Raw genomic sequence first — 17,322 nt, forward strand, 5'->3', positions numbered from 1 at the left:
CACCCAGTGTTGAGCCCCAAGTACAGCCATATAGCTCACATTTCAACAAGGCATTCAACCAACACGACAATGTTCACTTTGCTAGTACCTTTTCATCGTAAGGTTTATGCTAATATTCTAGCATTCTGTGTGTGTGTGTGTGTGTGTGTGTGTGTGTGTGTGTGTGTGTGCGTGCGCCAGGAAGTCTGCATAGAGCACAAATGTCATTTCATTGTTACAGTTTGTTTAAATGACCTTCACTCTGTTATGTTACCATCCACATGTATTAATGCGCAAGAAAGCAGCATCATCTATTATTTTCAACTTAAAAAAAAAAAAAATAATCAAAAAATAATGATCTAATGTCCATTGCATTAACAGCAGAATGAGCTTGAGACTTCTGACTTAAAAAAATGATAACCGGAACAGCAGCCGCTGCGGAGTCCATTATCCAGACGTTGTCTAGAACCTCTCCCCTCAGCCCTCCTGTGGGGCCGGCCTCTTCAGGTCTCTGATCTGTTTGACCAGGTATGTCTTTTCATCGTTGAACTGTTCATCCTCCGTCCTATCATTCTGGAACTTGGACAGGAACTCGATGAGTTTGGTCTGGTTCTTCAGAAGAATGTCCAAGATCGGTTGTGTCTTGTTGGGGTTGGCCACAAACACCTACCAAGTAAGGGAGACAAGAAACAGTTACAATCCATAGTACTGAAAAATGACCTTCCTACTGAAGACTTGTTTTCTTTTTACCTTGAAGACATGGAAAGCCTCAAACTGGATGTTGCGGCTTTTGTCTCGAAGAAGATTCATCATTAATTTGAGGTTCTCAGGCTTGCTGATGTATTTCGTCATAATGGTGAAATTGTGTCGATCAAGAAGCAGTTCTCCCAGCAACTAGATTGTTTGAGTGAAAAACAACATGCAATTAGCTTACAGCTTGTGATACGTGACCAATTAGTAAAGGCTATGATGGGAACGGTAAATAAAATGAATAGAGAAACACAGTGGCTCTCAAAAGTATTCAACTCCCTTAGACTTTCACACATTATATTGTGTTACATGAAATACAAATACACTTTGACACGGATGATGTCAAAGTCAAAAACAAAACGTATGAGACAGGATTAGGTCACTTTTTGAAAACTGTGTTTGGGAAAAGCTTGCCAGTTTCAATGTGTTACCACGTGGCCATAGTAAACCTTAAATATAACCTTAAAAGCCAATGAAATATTGAGAACAAAAATATACAATCATTGACCGTCAGTTTGCTTCCATCTTTAAATGCATGCAGAGATTCAGTAGTGTGATCATTGGTGATAATTGCTGTGTGTCTGCTGGACAATGTAGGTACACAGGCAAAATTGGAGCGGTCTCAGAACGGACTTTTACTAGGACTTAAGACATGAAAATGACTATCAGAAGCCTATTCTACACCACGTATACTTCAAGAAAGTTGTTTAACACACCAGGAACAGGACCAGATACTCACCTTGAGGGATTGCCTTTTAGTCACATAGTTCTCTGAGTGGAGTAGCTTCTCGTATTCACTGAAGAACTGGAGGGGAGGAGAAAAAGACAATGCCAGAGGGATTGTCAAGCTGCCATTTCAGATTGTATCTGCAACGGTCTCCCTTAGTTGCAAACTTGTGACAAGTAAAAATAGTTACATTCCTACACAGTGAGCTTTGTAATCAGTAGTAGCATAAAGGAGTTTTCAGTGGCAATGCAAGCACTCGTGAGTATTTGCAAATTCACTTAAGCATATTGTGTGTGTTAATTCAGGTTTTGTTTAAAGAACGCTGAATGTGTTTCAGCTAACTTGATTCATCAGGGTTTTCTGGATAGTATTAGCAGAAACACATTTTCGCATATCCCCGAAAAGCTCCATAAGACTTCGTGAGGTACTTTTTCAAACGTTATTTTCTCAGAAGATGGACCTACCCTGTCATAATGCTGCTCCAGGAACTCCGCACTCAGGATCTTGTGTCTCGTTAGCAAGTCCTGGAAAGGGAATACAGACACTTACACCAATGAAACTAAACAAACAAACAACACACCATCTACCTAGGTCCCAAGAAACCCCCAGTCATATGCAGGCCTTAGGAAGAACAGCAGCCGTTCTGAGGACTCACTTTAAAAGTGGCAAATGCGTCTGAGGCAATGTCAAAGGTGGACATCTCCACGTATCTGAAGAAATCGTAAAACGGTTCTGACCACAGGGTGATCTTGGCCAGCGGCTCGTGCCTGATGCACTCCCTCAGCATGATGCCACAGTTCAGGGCAATCTCAGGAGACTCGTATCTGCCGGGAACATTAACACAGGAACGAGGCATTCAGGTATGAACAGTGAACACTCCATGCATCACAGCCAGCCACGTACATGACATGGAAATATGAAAGAGGACACAGTCGATGTCTGCAGTGTCTGTCAAGGCCTGTGATCATCCCATCTCTTTAGTTGTCACTCCGGACAGGGCAGGATGCAGTGCAGGTTTGTCACACCCGGGCTCACCCTTTGAGAAGCATGAAGAGGATGTTCTGCTGGGTGCAGAGGTACTCCACAGTAGGCGTCCGTGTCCCAATCTGACGCCTCAGGATGTTGTTGAAGATCTGAGCCACATCCTTTTTACCCTAGTTATTCAGACAGGTGACATGACAAAACAGACGCTCTCAGAGGACGCACACCCCAATGAAACAAGGTTATAGATACACCTGAATTTCACAAAGAAATCTCCACAAAAAAATATTTAAAAAATTTATTAAAAAAGACTTGTAAACTCCCATTATTTCAAGTGGTGATGCAGTCTTACTTGGCACTTATTCAATTCTAAACACAATGTTCGCAGACATGTCATGGTGAGAAACAGATATTCATATGATCCTTACTGGGGTACTATGGCATTTAAAACAATACAAAAACATTTAAATGAAGCCTCCCCATAAAAGAAAGGCCAGCTGACTGACAGAAGGATGTGGAGCATGCCAAAGAGGAAGACGAGATTCACACCACCACACTATGACTCAGGATGACAAAAACATACCAACTACTACAAAGCACTTGCCAGGCATGGTGAGTCAGAAAATGTGCAAGTTAGAGACACAACGCCATTTCACTCCACCCCAGAGATACATGGAAATCCCTCTCCGAGCAGAGGCTGACAAACGGACAACATTCTGTGTCTCACCTCAAAGTCGATAAGCTGCAGGTCGGCAATGAGGGTGCTGAGCAGACCGCTGTTGTAGAGCTCCTGGGCCAGCTGGGCGACCGCCTCAGTCTGGGGCTCCTTCTCATTGGTACCGTACAGAATCTCCTTCATCGCCACTAGGCTCTTAGACACTTCCTCTGTGGCCTGGACAAGCACACAAATTAGCTCTCTACGTAACATTAGTTAGCCGTCTCTGCCTGTCACAGTCTATACAGAGTTCCATGACCGTGCCCACACACACCAAATGTTGTCCTGAAATTGCTCTATGATACACTTAATTTCCTCCCACCAAATTTGTACAGAATGTTCCTGTTTCAGAAGTCTGGGGCATTCTCCCACTTAGTTTGGTCATTCAGACTGGTGACATAAAAAAAAAATTATATATATATATAGGTTGTCTACCTTCTCAGCTTTCTTGTCAGAGATGTCATGTTTCTCTAACACAGTCATGCTGTCTTTCAGGTTCTTGACGATGTCCGCCGGCGACTTGTGGGACTTGCCAAATGGAAACGGCATGGTGGCGAGTTACCGAGAGCGACCAGTCCACCTATCCACAGATAAAAGGGTGAAAAGATAAAACAACTGAACAGGATAATTGATGGAAGAGGGATTGCTAGACAAAAACTGAATGGTCAGACCAGAGATGTTAATACTGCCTTCACAGAAATGTCACTGAGGAGCCAATCATCAGTAAGGCCCTATCAGCGCTCTCCCATGAACCCCCTGGGTTATGAGTTTACATAGGGAATATAATACAGGGCAGAGTTCGCCAAACTAACAAGACCGAACAGACAGACTCACCCATAATGACTTATTACCTGCCAATGTGACTCACAATTCATCATAAACCATAGACAGAAATTAACCCATTGACTCAAACCGATACTATGAATCACACCACTAACAGAATCGGTTATAGAAAACCAAGCTAAAAAGAATTTTTTATTTTCACTTTCCCATTAGTATTCTATAGCAAGCATGGTGAGACAGGTGTTAGGCCTATTCCAACAATGACGGTTGACATGGTCGGCTTACTGCAGCAGTTCTGTTAACTTTGGGACTATGCACAGTATTGACTGACTGACTGCACCCTATAGTGAAGTGACTTGGGACATGACTGATTGGTCAGTGTTAGTCAATGATTAGAGAGGTAGAATGTCCAGTGCCCTACCCGACTCCAGAGGGACCTTTACAAGACCTGTCAACCTGTTCAGTTACAGAAAACAAAACGCACTTAGCACATGACTAAACCAGCGGTGTGCAAATTGAATTTGTCAGTCTCCACCAGACGTGATTGTGACACGGGCCAAATAATAAGTCAATCAATTTACTGACCAAGAGGAACGCAGCATGAAACATTCATGGAAAATGAGATCGCTTGCTCTTGTGCAAAAATGTGACTTGGTGATAAATATTGGGTTGTTGTTTTTTTCTTGACATGCACAGTCCTTTCTTGTAGTGGACCTTCACAGGATACACAAAAATATATCGCACAAAAACCCTTCACTACTCCGAGGATTAACCCACGGTTCGTTCTTAGTAACTATATTCGAATAATAGCTTCCTGTTCATCTGTCAACTACCAATGTGGGTTAGAATGCTTGTCTAGACCAATGAACAGAAGGGTTGGACTTGCAGTTTGTTGAGCTTCTTAAATAGAACCTGCTTCTATTTCAGTGCCTGGCAACATAGTAACATGTAAATGTATTATGATAAAAATGTAGGGATACAATGATGTCAGCCAGCAATTGGTGTTGGCCATTTATAGGTAAACATTTAATAATCAGTATCAGCCAACTGCTTTAAATTTATTTCAGGCCGATTGTTCGTTCACCTGAATTGGCAATCAATACCTTCCAGTTATTTTTATGAAACCTATTTCCTTAAGTAATTTGTCCTGTTGTTTTATTTATAGTTTTTTTGAGGAAGAGATCTATTGACAGGCGATGAATGTACAGCTACATGGTACTGGTTGCGAATCACTGTTCGTTCGACTGCTGTCCCGCCTCCCGCTACCTGTGCGCTCTGTGGTTGGTTGCACTGGAATATTAGGCTCTACGTGAGAGAAGTAGAACGCATCATGGTCCTTGGCCTCCGGTGCCATGTCCAACGTAATGTAAATGGCAGCATATCAAATCCTTTCAGCCAAACTATTGTTTTCTGGCATGACGGAACACTGTGTTGACTAGTTACATTGCCTGAAGTAAATTCGCTTTTCTATCTGTAAATCATGAAGCATTTGTGGGCATCATATCAAGACATGTAAAGCAAAAAGTTCATTTGGATTTTCCTAGGAAAGAAAGCTCATGTCTGGACTTGCTGCCTTGTGGATTCATTCAGGAGGATTAAAAGAAATTCAGCTGAAAGTCGATGTACAAATCACCGTTCATCATACATTTTTGTCATTATTTGATCAGTTAATTTACCAGTGATGCTGAAGTGAGAAGCTCGCCAATGGAGTGTACCAAATTGCATCAGTGATGTTCATTTGCTCACTAATTTATGCTTCTTAGCTATTAAAAACAGATGAAGAAGGCTAATCCTTACTTAGAAATAAGGAAAAAGATCACAGGGTACTTACATAACATTTTACTAAGGAAACCAATCACACCTAGAAGTGCTGTGCCAATACAATGATTTAATGAAAAAATAATAATAATCACAATATTGTATCGATATTCTGATCTCTAGAATCAATGTTTATTTATCATCAAGTCGATAATCGTCTTTTAAGTTACTGTAGCGGTCGCTGAACGGACGTGTTTCTTTAACAATAAATAGCTGTATATATATATATATATATATATATATATATATAATATCACAAAATCTACCTGATAAAAAAGTATGTTACCGTATTCCTATGGATGTCGTATAATAAAACTAGAAAAGGGTATGGTGTCATTTAACTTTTTTGTTTTATTAAATTGTCTTACTCAAAAGGCTCGCGCCAAAGCGGCCATGACGTTAGAAGAGATTGTTTCTGCGTTGTTTGATGATATGAGGTTAGAAACGTCCTTTAAAGCGATAATGATGTCGAAGTGAGTAAGAAATAAACTGTGGCTATAAGTTGTGTTTACCAACATTTCACAGCATAAAGTATGGACATCTCTTTAAGATGGCAACAGCAACCCTGTCTTGATAACTTGATAAACAAGCACATCAGCGGTGGGGCTGTGATGGTTGCTTGCTCAGTCTTGTAATAAAAAGCGTTGTATAGATGTGTAGCCAGCTGACTAATTGGTTGTTTTCTCGCATTTCTTCCGATTTCATTCAAATATGGAAAATCCCATTGCTAACTAGGTAACTAGTTGTCCGGTTTGTTTCGTCTGTCAGACTAAAATAAAGTTGTCTGCCCGTAAATGTTTTGCTTGTACAACAAGCTCTAACTTTCACTAGCTAGCCAAGAAGCAGTAATGTTGTGCTTCGCTGACGACGTGCGCGATGATGTCCTGCATCTGCCAAAAGATGTACGCAACATACTTCCCCATATCATTTATAAAAACTTGTTTATCTTGATTTGCCTTGTGCTTACTTTATCAACATAATATTAGCTGTACGGACCTAATTTGACTTCTGGCTCAATCTCGTGGCAATATATTGTTTTATGCAAACTCATTATTTCTATTGACTGTTAATGGGAGAAAAAATATATTACAAATTACATTAATATATGGTCAAATTAAAGAAGAGTATGTGCTCTTTAAAACAAAGTTAACATGTAATTGCAATTATTGTTTGTTTGAAATGTGTGAGAAAATTGAATTTATTCTATGGAATTTTCAGTAACCAACAACAGCGTTCTAGAATTCTATTGGGGTCTAAAGGGTTACATTCAGAAGTTCTAAGTCATTTCAAATTGAGTTCTTTTTTATTAGGGGTCGCCCATGGGGATTAGCTAAATATTGTCCATTGCAAGTATATAGCCTAATATTATTTGAGGTTTTCTTTAGCATTTCAGTAAGTATCGTGATTCAGTTGTGATATCGTGATGTATTGAATTGTAACGTGTATTATGATATTCTATCACTTGGCACTTGCCCATACCCACCACTAATACCTAGTGCATTCAGTAATACAGAAAATCCTTTTGTTTTCAGGTAACGGGCAAAATGTCCCCTTGAGTATATAAAAAAATAAAATATCTGGTTTTACTATACTCATGGGGATATTTGGTCCCCATGAGTATATTTAGACCACACGCACACACGCTCCCAAAAGTTGAGGAAACATAGCACAGATTTACATCAACTACACATGCACACATCCTACCATTATTGGGAATGTTTCAACAAACTGTGCGTCAAATTACCCATCTATCCCTTCTCCCAATGGCATTCATACACAGGAATAGCTTATTGTACTATACTGGACTGATTAGCCTTTTGAACTGGCTAGGCAGCTTGCTAAACGCATCTAATTAATTAAAATTGGTCCTGGAACTGGTTTATCTAACTACATAGACAGTGTGCAGAGACAATGTGCAGAAATGTGCTTTTTATGCATTGCCTTTTTCCAGTTACACACCTGCAGATGAGATAAAATAGCTTTGCGATTGGCTCCTTTGTTTTTTTAATTACATAAAATATGCACAAATCCTTGGCACTAGTTGTGAAGGGCATTCCAAGTCTATTCAGTGAGCCGGCTCTTCTGGCTCTGTTCACGTGAAAGACCGAGCTCATTTGGCTCCTGAAAGGCTCTTTGTTTAAAACGCTTAAAAATAACCCCAGAACAATGAAAAGTGCAAATCACCAGGCAAAAAAGTAGGCTAGAATTATGTTCAAGCCTGAAATGCACAATAAAATAGGTTACCTTTCTTCTTACCTTTCTAAATTAGCAATTTTTTTAGCTGACATTGCCCTACTGTTAAAATGTGCATGGAACGGAGATGCACCACGGTATTTATTGTTCTGCAGTGAGGATACACAGTGAGGATCTGCAGTGAAACAAAAACATTTAATGAGGCAATTAATATCAGACTTAAATTAAATAAATGTAATCTAAAGATGGCCAGTTTGATCACTGAGACGATATTCAAAAACAAGAAACAGTAAATTGATACATTTTCAGCTATTTTTATCTTGAAGATTAGCCTTTCTATGAAATACTAGAACTTATTTTTGCTAATATGGGAGGTAAAACTTAATTCAATAATTTCACAATGTATTTCAGGAGAAATCAAGGAATTTGGATGTAACAGAGGCCACCAAAATAGAGCTTGTTTGGCCACAATCCTGTCTAAATGCCAAAGGGGAGGTCTAACTGGCAACCCCATGTACTTAGGGAAAACACTAGCCTACATTCCAGTAGAAAATGAATGTTATCATGTTTACTGAAGACCAGTTAAGGTACACACCACAAGCTTAGTGGAGAATGAGGTGGAGTACCTGCCAGTCCGCTTTGGCAACCAGTTTCCAGCTGGTGGGATCTTCCTCTGACCTCTGAACACAAACTCTGACGCAGTCTGTTCCAGACTCTGCCCGGTCTTGGCATGAGATCCACAGTTAGAATTAGATCCCAGCACTGGGGCCAAGAATACAACCAGCCATCCAATCCAATCACTAAAGCAAGAACGAGCCTGCTCACATGCCATGGGCTAGAACTACCCAGTCAAAGTCGAACCATTCTAAAATGCTGTTAACGCAGACCCAAATAATGTTGTTGACTTTTCCTGTATTGGTGGCCAAAGCAAAACTGAGTAAAAACCAGAGCTTGTATCACAAACAGACCGTTTTACAAATACCATAGAGGAGTGGTTTTCAAACATTTTCACCCAGGCTCTCCTTTTGTCATGTGAGACAATCCACACAAAAAACAGAAGTCACAACATAATTCCAAACTTAACAGACAACATGTAGACAAGTACAGTACAAATACATGATTACATAAATATTGCATTAACTGCTTTGCCCTAACAATTTTAGCCTAACAAATGTAACAGGAAAAGATTGCTGCTGCAGGTCAGAGGCTAGCAGGCTCTTTATTGTAGGTTCAGAGAGGCAAGCCATCTTCAATAAAACCTACTTGAAACAAGTGAACATGTCAAATGATGCACTGCCCCCAGTTTTATGATGGGGTGTAGCTCAGAGTAGGGTGCTTGCAAAGCCAAAGCAATTGGTTGGATTAACACAAGCCAGCACAGGAACAAAATATATAAACGAATGCAGTGTATGCACTCCCTAATGCTAGCTGCTGAATAACAGCCTCTTAAATGACTTCATTGTAAGCATGATCACCCATTGAAGTTAACACGCTCATCCTAAAACACAGTTTTGTAAGTGACCACACCATGGGAATAGAAGATTTGCTATAGGTTGCATTCCAAAGAGAAATATGGGAATTTTTTTCAGAAAGTACACAGGCTAATCAGACATTGTTTTGACATAACAAAAATGTATTTAAGAGGCAAACAAAGAAATTCCCTTCCAGTGCGCATCCAAGTGCCACCCCACCTCTGCTTGGCACAACGGGCATTTTTCAATAGGACATTATTGATCAGCCGCCGATAAAGAACGAACAGTTGCATACACCATTGCTCAGCAGGTTGGAGTTAGAGTTTATATACCATTTATGGGTTCAGAAAAAAATCTGAGGAAAAGATAACCGCCAGAACAACATAAGTGCCATCCAAAGACCAATAGGCAAACAAAATGGCCTTCCACACAATTTAAAGGTGATATTTGATGCGTAAAAGATGTTGCTGGTGGAAAAGCAGCAGGTGGAATGCAAGACTAGTTCAATAAAGCAAAATAAATATTCAGAATTGTCCAATAGTTATTGGCCATTATTGGGGTGAACATATTGGTTGGTGATTAGGACAATACTGAACTAACATCATCTGAACACTAAGATTCTATGTCAATTTAACAGGCGCTGTAAAGGAAAGGGTGAGAGCTGGTCTGGAGCAGCATGCATTGAAAGTCGCTATTTAGGTTCTAATTGGCCACCAATTATGCGAACCAGAAAAGCAATCTAGGGCTGCAATGTTATGATTTTAACATAACAAATGTAACAGTCGATATGGCCAGGCCCTGATCAATCAAGAGATTTAAATAAAATTTGCTGGCCTATCCGCGTTCTAGCATTACAATTAGTTTATGATTGGTATATGCCCACACAATTTGCTCTCACTATTCAAACACAAAGGCTGCAACTTGATTACTTTTTATTCTTTACACTACAGTCTCATTCATAGAGACTGTAGAAAATAATGGTGTCATATTTATTAACAACCTGGAAATAGTTAAACTGAAATAGAAACTTAAGACATCAAAAACCCAATGTGAACTATGATCCAAGCAGGCTGATGAGTTTTACTTGCTAATTCGGTAATGTTTATCTCAGGGCATCGTTCAATTTCACCGGGAGTTCATGTTGGTCAATCCTTTCACACGGTTTGTGTAGGCAGCATTCATTACACCAATAATTCCCGTTAACATCAGAATGACGTAGCTAGTTCAGAAGACAAAACGTCAAGTTGAAAAGAGGTGAAGCATGTTTGTTGACATGCTACGTACTTAAATACTGTGAAAATAATATTAATAGATGTATCTTTGTAGTTTGCATAGCTGACTACTACGGTTAACACTCAGTTTGGAAAGACTGCCTGTGTAAGTGGTGGTATCGCATTATTATATCAACCAACTTGCGCATGCTAGCCAGTAGCAGCTAACTCAGTGGATAACTAAATCGGAAAGATTAGTTAATGCTGTCAACGTTAAACTAGCTAACTAGTTGGAAGACGGTTAGCAACGACAAAGGTAGTTATTCAGCCAAATACGAACAACCACAGTCAACGATGCATAATAACGGTCTCCTTAACTAGCAGCAGCTTGCGCGAATCAGAACACCGCCCCTCGTTTTCCACGCCATGCACTGAGCCTCAAAACTGGGCGTACAAGATCAGTTCATGTTAGACAGGCTATTTTGGGCTACATAAATATACATGCTTGTTATCTCGCGTTAGTTAGCCTGATTGAGTTAGCTAGCGTGGCGAGGCAGATTCGATATGTCACCAAACAAGTCGTGATACACAGTACCACCAGCACCATTAGCCTTCCAACTACTAGGTAACGTTAGCTTACATTGTGTGAGGTCCATACGGGAGGCCTAAATATACATGCAAAGGAGGCCTCACAGCAGTGGCTAGCTACACAAGTTTACTGCTAGTTGTATCAGCAATGTTGCTTGTTAACTATTCAGCTGCAGTACGTTAGTCTAGCCCATATTACAAAACCTTGGACAGTACTGTTGTGTAACTAGTTACAGTGTAGATAGTTAGCTAGTGTTTACTGTGGCTTCCTGGTTGAAGTCGACGTTGCGATCATGCAAATGCTAGTTCACTACAGTAGCTAGTTATTGTTAGTTTACATTTTTTTCAAGGGCTTTGTATCTTGTCATGTCTAGTTATGCTAGAAACGTTTGATAACTAACCAACGTCAACGTGAGCTAGTTAGTTACCGACAAGCTAACCAGTCTAAAACATACTAATAGCTCACTACGCTTAAAAGATTTGACAGGCCTCCGTTACTAGCTAAACCTGGCATATGTATCAAGGCAGGCTAACTAATTGTGGCAGAAAATAAAATCTATATAATCAAACCTTACCAAGTCAATATTTTCACTCTCCACCAGTGTGTCTGAACTGCAGTTGGAAAATATGTATGTCCCGTCGGACTGCAAACTCCTTTGTTTTCCTGATATGTCGCCTTCCCTTGTTCAAAATGTTGTATGGCTTGTTACGTTTCCTATTTCTTTCTGTGTACTAATCGGTACGAACGCGACTGGTTAGAAATGACGTCTACTGCCCTCTATTGCTGATGAAATGCTATAGCAACGGCACATGGGTCATAGCGTGTCCATAAGTAGACGCTCTTTTATCATGAAATCACTGCCTCCAGACCAAAGGTGAATCCACGCGGACAACACCGAGCAGTTGTTTTGGTGACTGATTAGCAATAATGTGTTATCTAACCTTTATGAACTTTTTCCATTAATTATGAAAATATATTTAATATAATTATATGTAAATACATCCTCGTTATCCATACAACCTGTGTGTTACTTGTTATTTTTGACTTGTTTTCAAAAAATACATGGGATTTAAAGCATCTTAAAAATATCAACAAACTACAATATAATTTAAAATTGAAACAAAATGTGACATTGAAGTGAGTTTAGGGGGAAGGGCAGACTGAACAAATGGTGTTTATTTTTTCAATGATTGTGCTGTCAGAGTTACAGAACGCTATAAGCAGGGGGTTCCACAGTTTGCAATGGTGAGTGGTCCAGAATCAGTAGTTTTTTTTTTACATTCTGGTCCAGCCCAGGGCTTTGCAGGACACCCAAAATGTAACTTCACTGCAGTAGTCTAGTTTTGATGTTGCAAAGGCATGTCTTCATGTCTCGACTGGAGTTGAAAAAAGTAACATATAGGGAAAAATGGTGATGTGATCATTGACTTTATGTGGGGCGTGACGGAGATACCAACATTTCTGACTTCGGAGGATGCGCAGATAAAGCAGAAAAACAAACTCAAATTCAAAGGTTCCCATTTACTTGAATTGGTGTCCAAACATTTTACAGGTACTGTATATTTGGGTCAGCCGTTGGGAACTATAGAGGATGATCTGGCCCATGAAAGGCATGCAAATTAATAAAATTAACCTTGAGGCACACCTTGCTGTAAAGGGATTTGTAGTCTCTATGGGGCACATACAGTACTGCTTCCAGTCAGCCAAATTTGGTAATATGCAAGACCAACACCACGTTGGTCGTAATTGGCAGCAGAGGTCGAGGAGGATGAATATGTTAAAATGGACGGCCATGGCAGTGAGAAGGTAATTGATGTATTCTATTAAAACAGTCTCTGTGTAATGCTTAGCCCAGAACCTTAATTGGAGAGGTTCATATAGGTCATGGTTGGTCATGTAGCACTAATTGGGTGACAACTGCCCACTCCAGGATGTTGTCCAGAACTGGAAGGTTGAAAATAGACTGATAGTGGTTAAGGTTTTCTGGGTTCCTTGTTTGTCCAGGATGGGTGTGAAAGCAGGAAGTTTTAGGAAATGAGGAACAGTACCAGTTAGCAAAGATTGCACACTGTCAACCACAAGAGGGCACCAGGTAGAGGGCTGAAAAACCTCTGAGGTGTGTGTGGATGCATCTGTGTGTGTGTACTCCTGAAAAGGGTTTACTATATAATTGAGAACAAAGTGTATCTCTAAAATTTAGTTAAATCAGGGAAATGTGACTAATGGGGAAATGTTCCTTCGCTGTATTTAAAAAAGGCAATTGTTTTGGCTTTTGCATTGGGTTTACTGTTGAAAATTTTAATTGTTAGAATTCAGCTTAGTTAGAAGTAAAGGCTTGATTTACATTTACATTTAAGGTAAGGTTTCAGAGTTTCGAGTTTTGGAGTCAGGTAAAGACAGAATTTCCCCCAGTTTATATAGCTGAGTTAGACTTTGGTGTGTATGTGTGTGAGCTCTTGGGGGCTGCAGTGGGAAGGAGATTTCAGCTGCAGATTTCAGGGAAGCAGGCACAGCAGCACATCCTCCTCAGCCACCTGATAAACCTGTGAAGGAAACAGTAACCACGGACTTGTTAATGTGACCAATTGGACACTATTGCAAAGCTTCAGACCATTGAGTCACAACTATAAAGAAGAATAGAGGCCACTAATAGCCAAAGTGCCATTTTAGCATGGACACTGTCGTTGTGGGCTTCCACTATTCAATGTAGTTAATTGGCAAATACCTGAAAAGAGCTGCTCTTGTGTGAACATACAGTAAAATGGGAAATCAAAGATATGCTTCCTTTATCGTTCTCTATGGTAACACATACTTTTCTATGTCTTTGTCCTCTTTCCTGTCTCCTAATTTATTCTCCCATCAGTATTTAAGTATCCCGATGACTCACCTCGTCTTGAGGCACTCGCTGCTTGTCTTCCCATCCTCTGTGTCATTCTCCTGTTCTTTGATCTCCTCTAGCTTTAAGTCTTCCTTCTCTTGTTTCACCTGAAATCTTTCCTCATCTGGCAGGATGATAATCTCCTCTACCTCATTGTTAGCAGTCCAGTTGGTTTCTTCTGTCTGAACTCCATTAGTAATCAGAACCTGTGAAATTTATAACAAACATATTTTTAGCACAGATATAATATTACAGATTTACAGTCTACAGTTTTCTGTAGGGAACTAGTATCCCCCACAAGTGGTGATTTTTACAGAGCAAAATGTCAGGAGAGTGAAACATAATTCAAATAATTATAAGAAAGGATGTGTTCTGCAAATTGACATCCAAAAAGAAATTATTTGTGTAAATCTGCATTGTTTTACAATATCATCACACACCCTAACTTTTATTTTGTGGGAATTGGGAAATATATACTTCTGTATTAGAGAGATTGCCTGACTCTTAACAGTTCTCCATACCTGTCTAAAGGTTCCCATCTTGTCGGAGTTGCCTGTCTGTCCTCTGTCCATCTGGGTGGAGATGGGAGCCAGAATGCTGGTCTGTGGCCATGCCGGGGTGGGCAGTGAAACCTTGAGTGGGGGCAAGCGGTGGGGCAGAGATGGGTGTGGAGACCCAGTGGTCTGGATATATGGAGGAGATACGTTAACTGGGAGGGAAAATGCAGTGGTCTGGAGGGCAGCAGTTACTGAAGATGATCGGTACTTCTGACTCTGCCTCAGAGGAATAACAGAGATTGTTACTAACTCAGAGAAAATTTATGACATTGACATTGCCATTAGGAGGATTCACCATTTTGATGTAGTCAACTGGGTGGGTTCCAATGGGTTAAGTATAAAGGGAGGATCACTTTACTGACCTGGGTCATCAAACCGGGTCCATCAAGAGGAATAAATCAATTAATTATACTTATGAAGAACAAAATTTACAAATTCAAAATGGATGTTGCCTTAATGTTTTTGCCATGGTTCTCACAGATGCCATAAGACAGACATAGGCGCTCCATGTGTAAATCTAACTTTTTAGGCCTATAACACTGATCTTAACTTAGCTATAGGCCTTCTTACCATAGGTCGACAAGGATTGCATTCTGGCCTGTCGGGCCCTTTCTCGCTAACATCATCTGTCTGCATCACTGGAAGGAAGTTCCTTTCAATTCAGTCTGCCTCGTATTACATTCACAAACATTTACATATTTTACTCATCAATGTTTCTCTTCAACACACACACACACAGTATTTTTATTTTTCGTTTCATTTTACACAATGCATCATGTATTGTTAGAATTGTTAGATTTTAGACTTTGTTGAATTTTTTTTTTTAAATAAAAACAAAATTTCGGGGGAGGGGCCATCAAAAACAATTGCAAGACGTTTAGGCTCAGGGCCAATTTTAGCAAGCGCTGTTAACAGGATACCAGATACCAACAGACAATAGAACATGTTCGATCCTATTTTGACAGCAAATTATATATTCAGAATTTAACCTAGGTTAAGGCTACTCACCGACACCATAAAATCTCGGATTTTTTTACCTGAAGCGAATTTCACTTGATCGAAATATAATATACAAACTGGGTACACAACGTTCTTTCTGGACATTCGATCAAATGTCATTGTTACGCAAAACATCCAGACCACGCTGCATTACATGACAGGCCTAAGGGAATTACAGGTCACATTATGATCATAATCAATTTATATTATCGCAATGCCCACTGTCATCACGCCATGTCCATGCTTAAATTGGTTTAAGAATTATTGAACTGTTCTTTACAAAATCACCTATCGGATTTGTCGCGGACACACTGGTCTAACTTAAGTTATTGTGTTGCGTAGCCTACTTTGCTTGGCGTGAGCTGGCAGAATGGGCACAATTGTCGCGATGTCATTCCCTCTCATTGATTACGGCCTTTTAGTTTGCATTCTCTGCATTTAACTCCATGTGATGCCTCAATGATTTCATCTCATAGGCTGTTTGCTTTTTGACCATTGCCACACCTTGTCTAAATCCCAATAGAGCCTCATCGAATTGACACCAGTATTGAATAGGTGCAGTACCTATAGGTTAAAACAGGCCATATGGTTACAGTTTATTCTGGATCTTCATTTCAAAACTATTGGTAGGCTAACAGCTTTTCTTGTAGTGAGATGTCACTGCTCCGTAAGAGCACGAACGTGCGGTCGGGTCTATTTATACGTGTGGCCCACAGGCCCTCCGAAAGACGTTGAAGAGCGGCGCCTGATTGCTTGAGGGTCGCGTGGCCAGATGTCCAGTTACTCTTTGTATGGTCTACCCCTCCCCGAATGTCGATTTCTGGGGTTTCAAAAGAGACCCCCCCCCCCAAACACCGACTGAGAGGGTATTCATTAGCCACCAGTCTCTTAAGAAGGCCACCCAACTGTTAATAGTCTGAACATAAGTGGTTTAGAAAGTGGACTCCATTCAAAGTTTCGGTGACGCACACATTTCCTCCTGTCACCCGCAGCGGCCCTTTCAGCACGCAGTAATCAATCCATCCAAAAAACATAATTACCATCCATAGCCTACTACATGAAGTGATGTAACGTTGTATTCCTATAACAGCCATATCCGTGATTCTAGATAGGCTATTCATGTTTTGCAAATTCAACAATTGTTAGGCATACAACTACAATTCTAGGCATGCTACTACAATAGTATAACTAGAACAATTCTTTTTTTCATAATAATTATAAACACTAATGCTAGTGTTTATGTTAATAATGCCTGATATGAATACCTGAATTCACAAATAACACCATGTGTTATTTTTATTGTGCTGTTATTACAATGGGAACTAGGAAGTAGGCCCTAGCAAAAATCCTGGATGGATTGCCCACAGATAATTGCTCTTATTGTGATGGTCACACACCTGCCTGGAAACCAGCGGTCAGAGCACACCTGTCCTAACACCCCTTTTTAGCAACCTTCAACACTGCTCCGAGCTTATTGAGGGAGGGAGTCTACTTTCGGGCTGAACCGTCCACTTCTCCCTCTGCAGGGTTATTACTCTCTTCATGGTGAATAGGTTCGAGTGAATAGCTTTTGCCCATTGTTCTGCTGAGTTTCCCACGTTCGAGCATTCGCCTGGAAGTCGCGTGGCTCAAGTCAAACACATGAGCCCCCGCAATGAATCCTAGCCAAG

At 40.3% G+C, this 17,322-nt stretch overlaps 1 protein-coding gene across 1 annotated transcript; it reads right to left on the reverse strand.

Annotated features, from left to right (window-relative positions):
• Positions 1-392: 392 nt before the first annotated feature.
• On the reverse strand, positions 393-11,982 carry cab39 (calcium binding protein 39). The gene is made up of 9 exons (XM_010902301.5): positions 11,793-11,982; positions 3,588-3,732; positions 3,165-3,329; positions 2,492-2,610; positions 2,112-2,280; positions 1,921-1,980; positions 1,469-1,534; positions 730-873; positions 393-645 (listed from the first exon to the last, which is right to left on the reverse strand). The coding sequence occupies exons 2-9, from the start codon at positions 3,699-3,701 to the stop codon at positions 457-459; spliced, it is 1,026 nt and encodes a 341-aa protein (XP_010900603.1). The 5' UTR covers positions 3,702-3,732; positions 11,793-11,982; the 3' UTR covers positions 393-456.
• Between the last annotated feature and the right edge of the window lie 5,340 nt (positions 11,983-17,322).

The sequence above is a fragment of the Esox lucius genome, chromosome 1 (assembly GCF_011004845.1).
Source record: "Esox lucius isolate fEsoLuc1 chromosome 1, fEsoLuc1.pri, whole genome shotgun sequence".
NCBI lineage: Eukaryota > Metazoa > Chordata > Actinopteri > Esociformes > Esocidae > Esox > Esox lucius.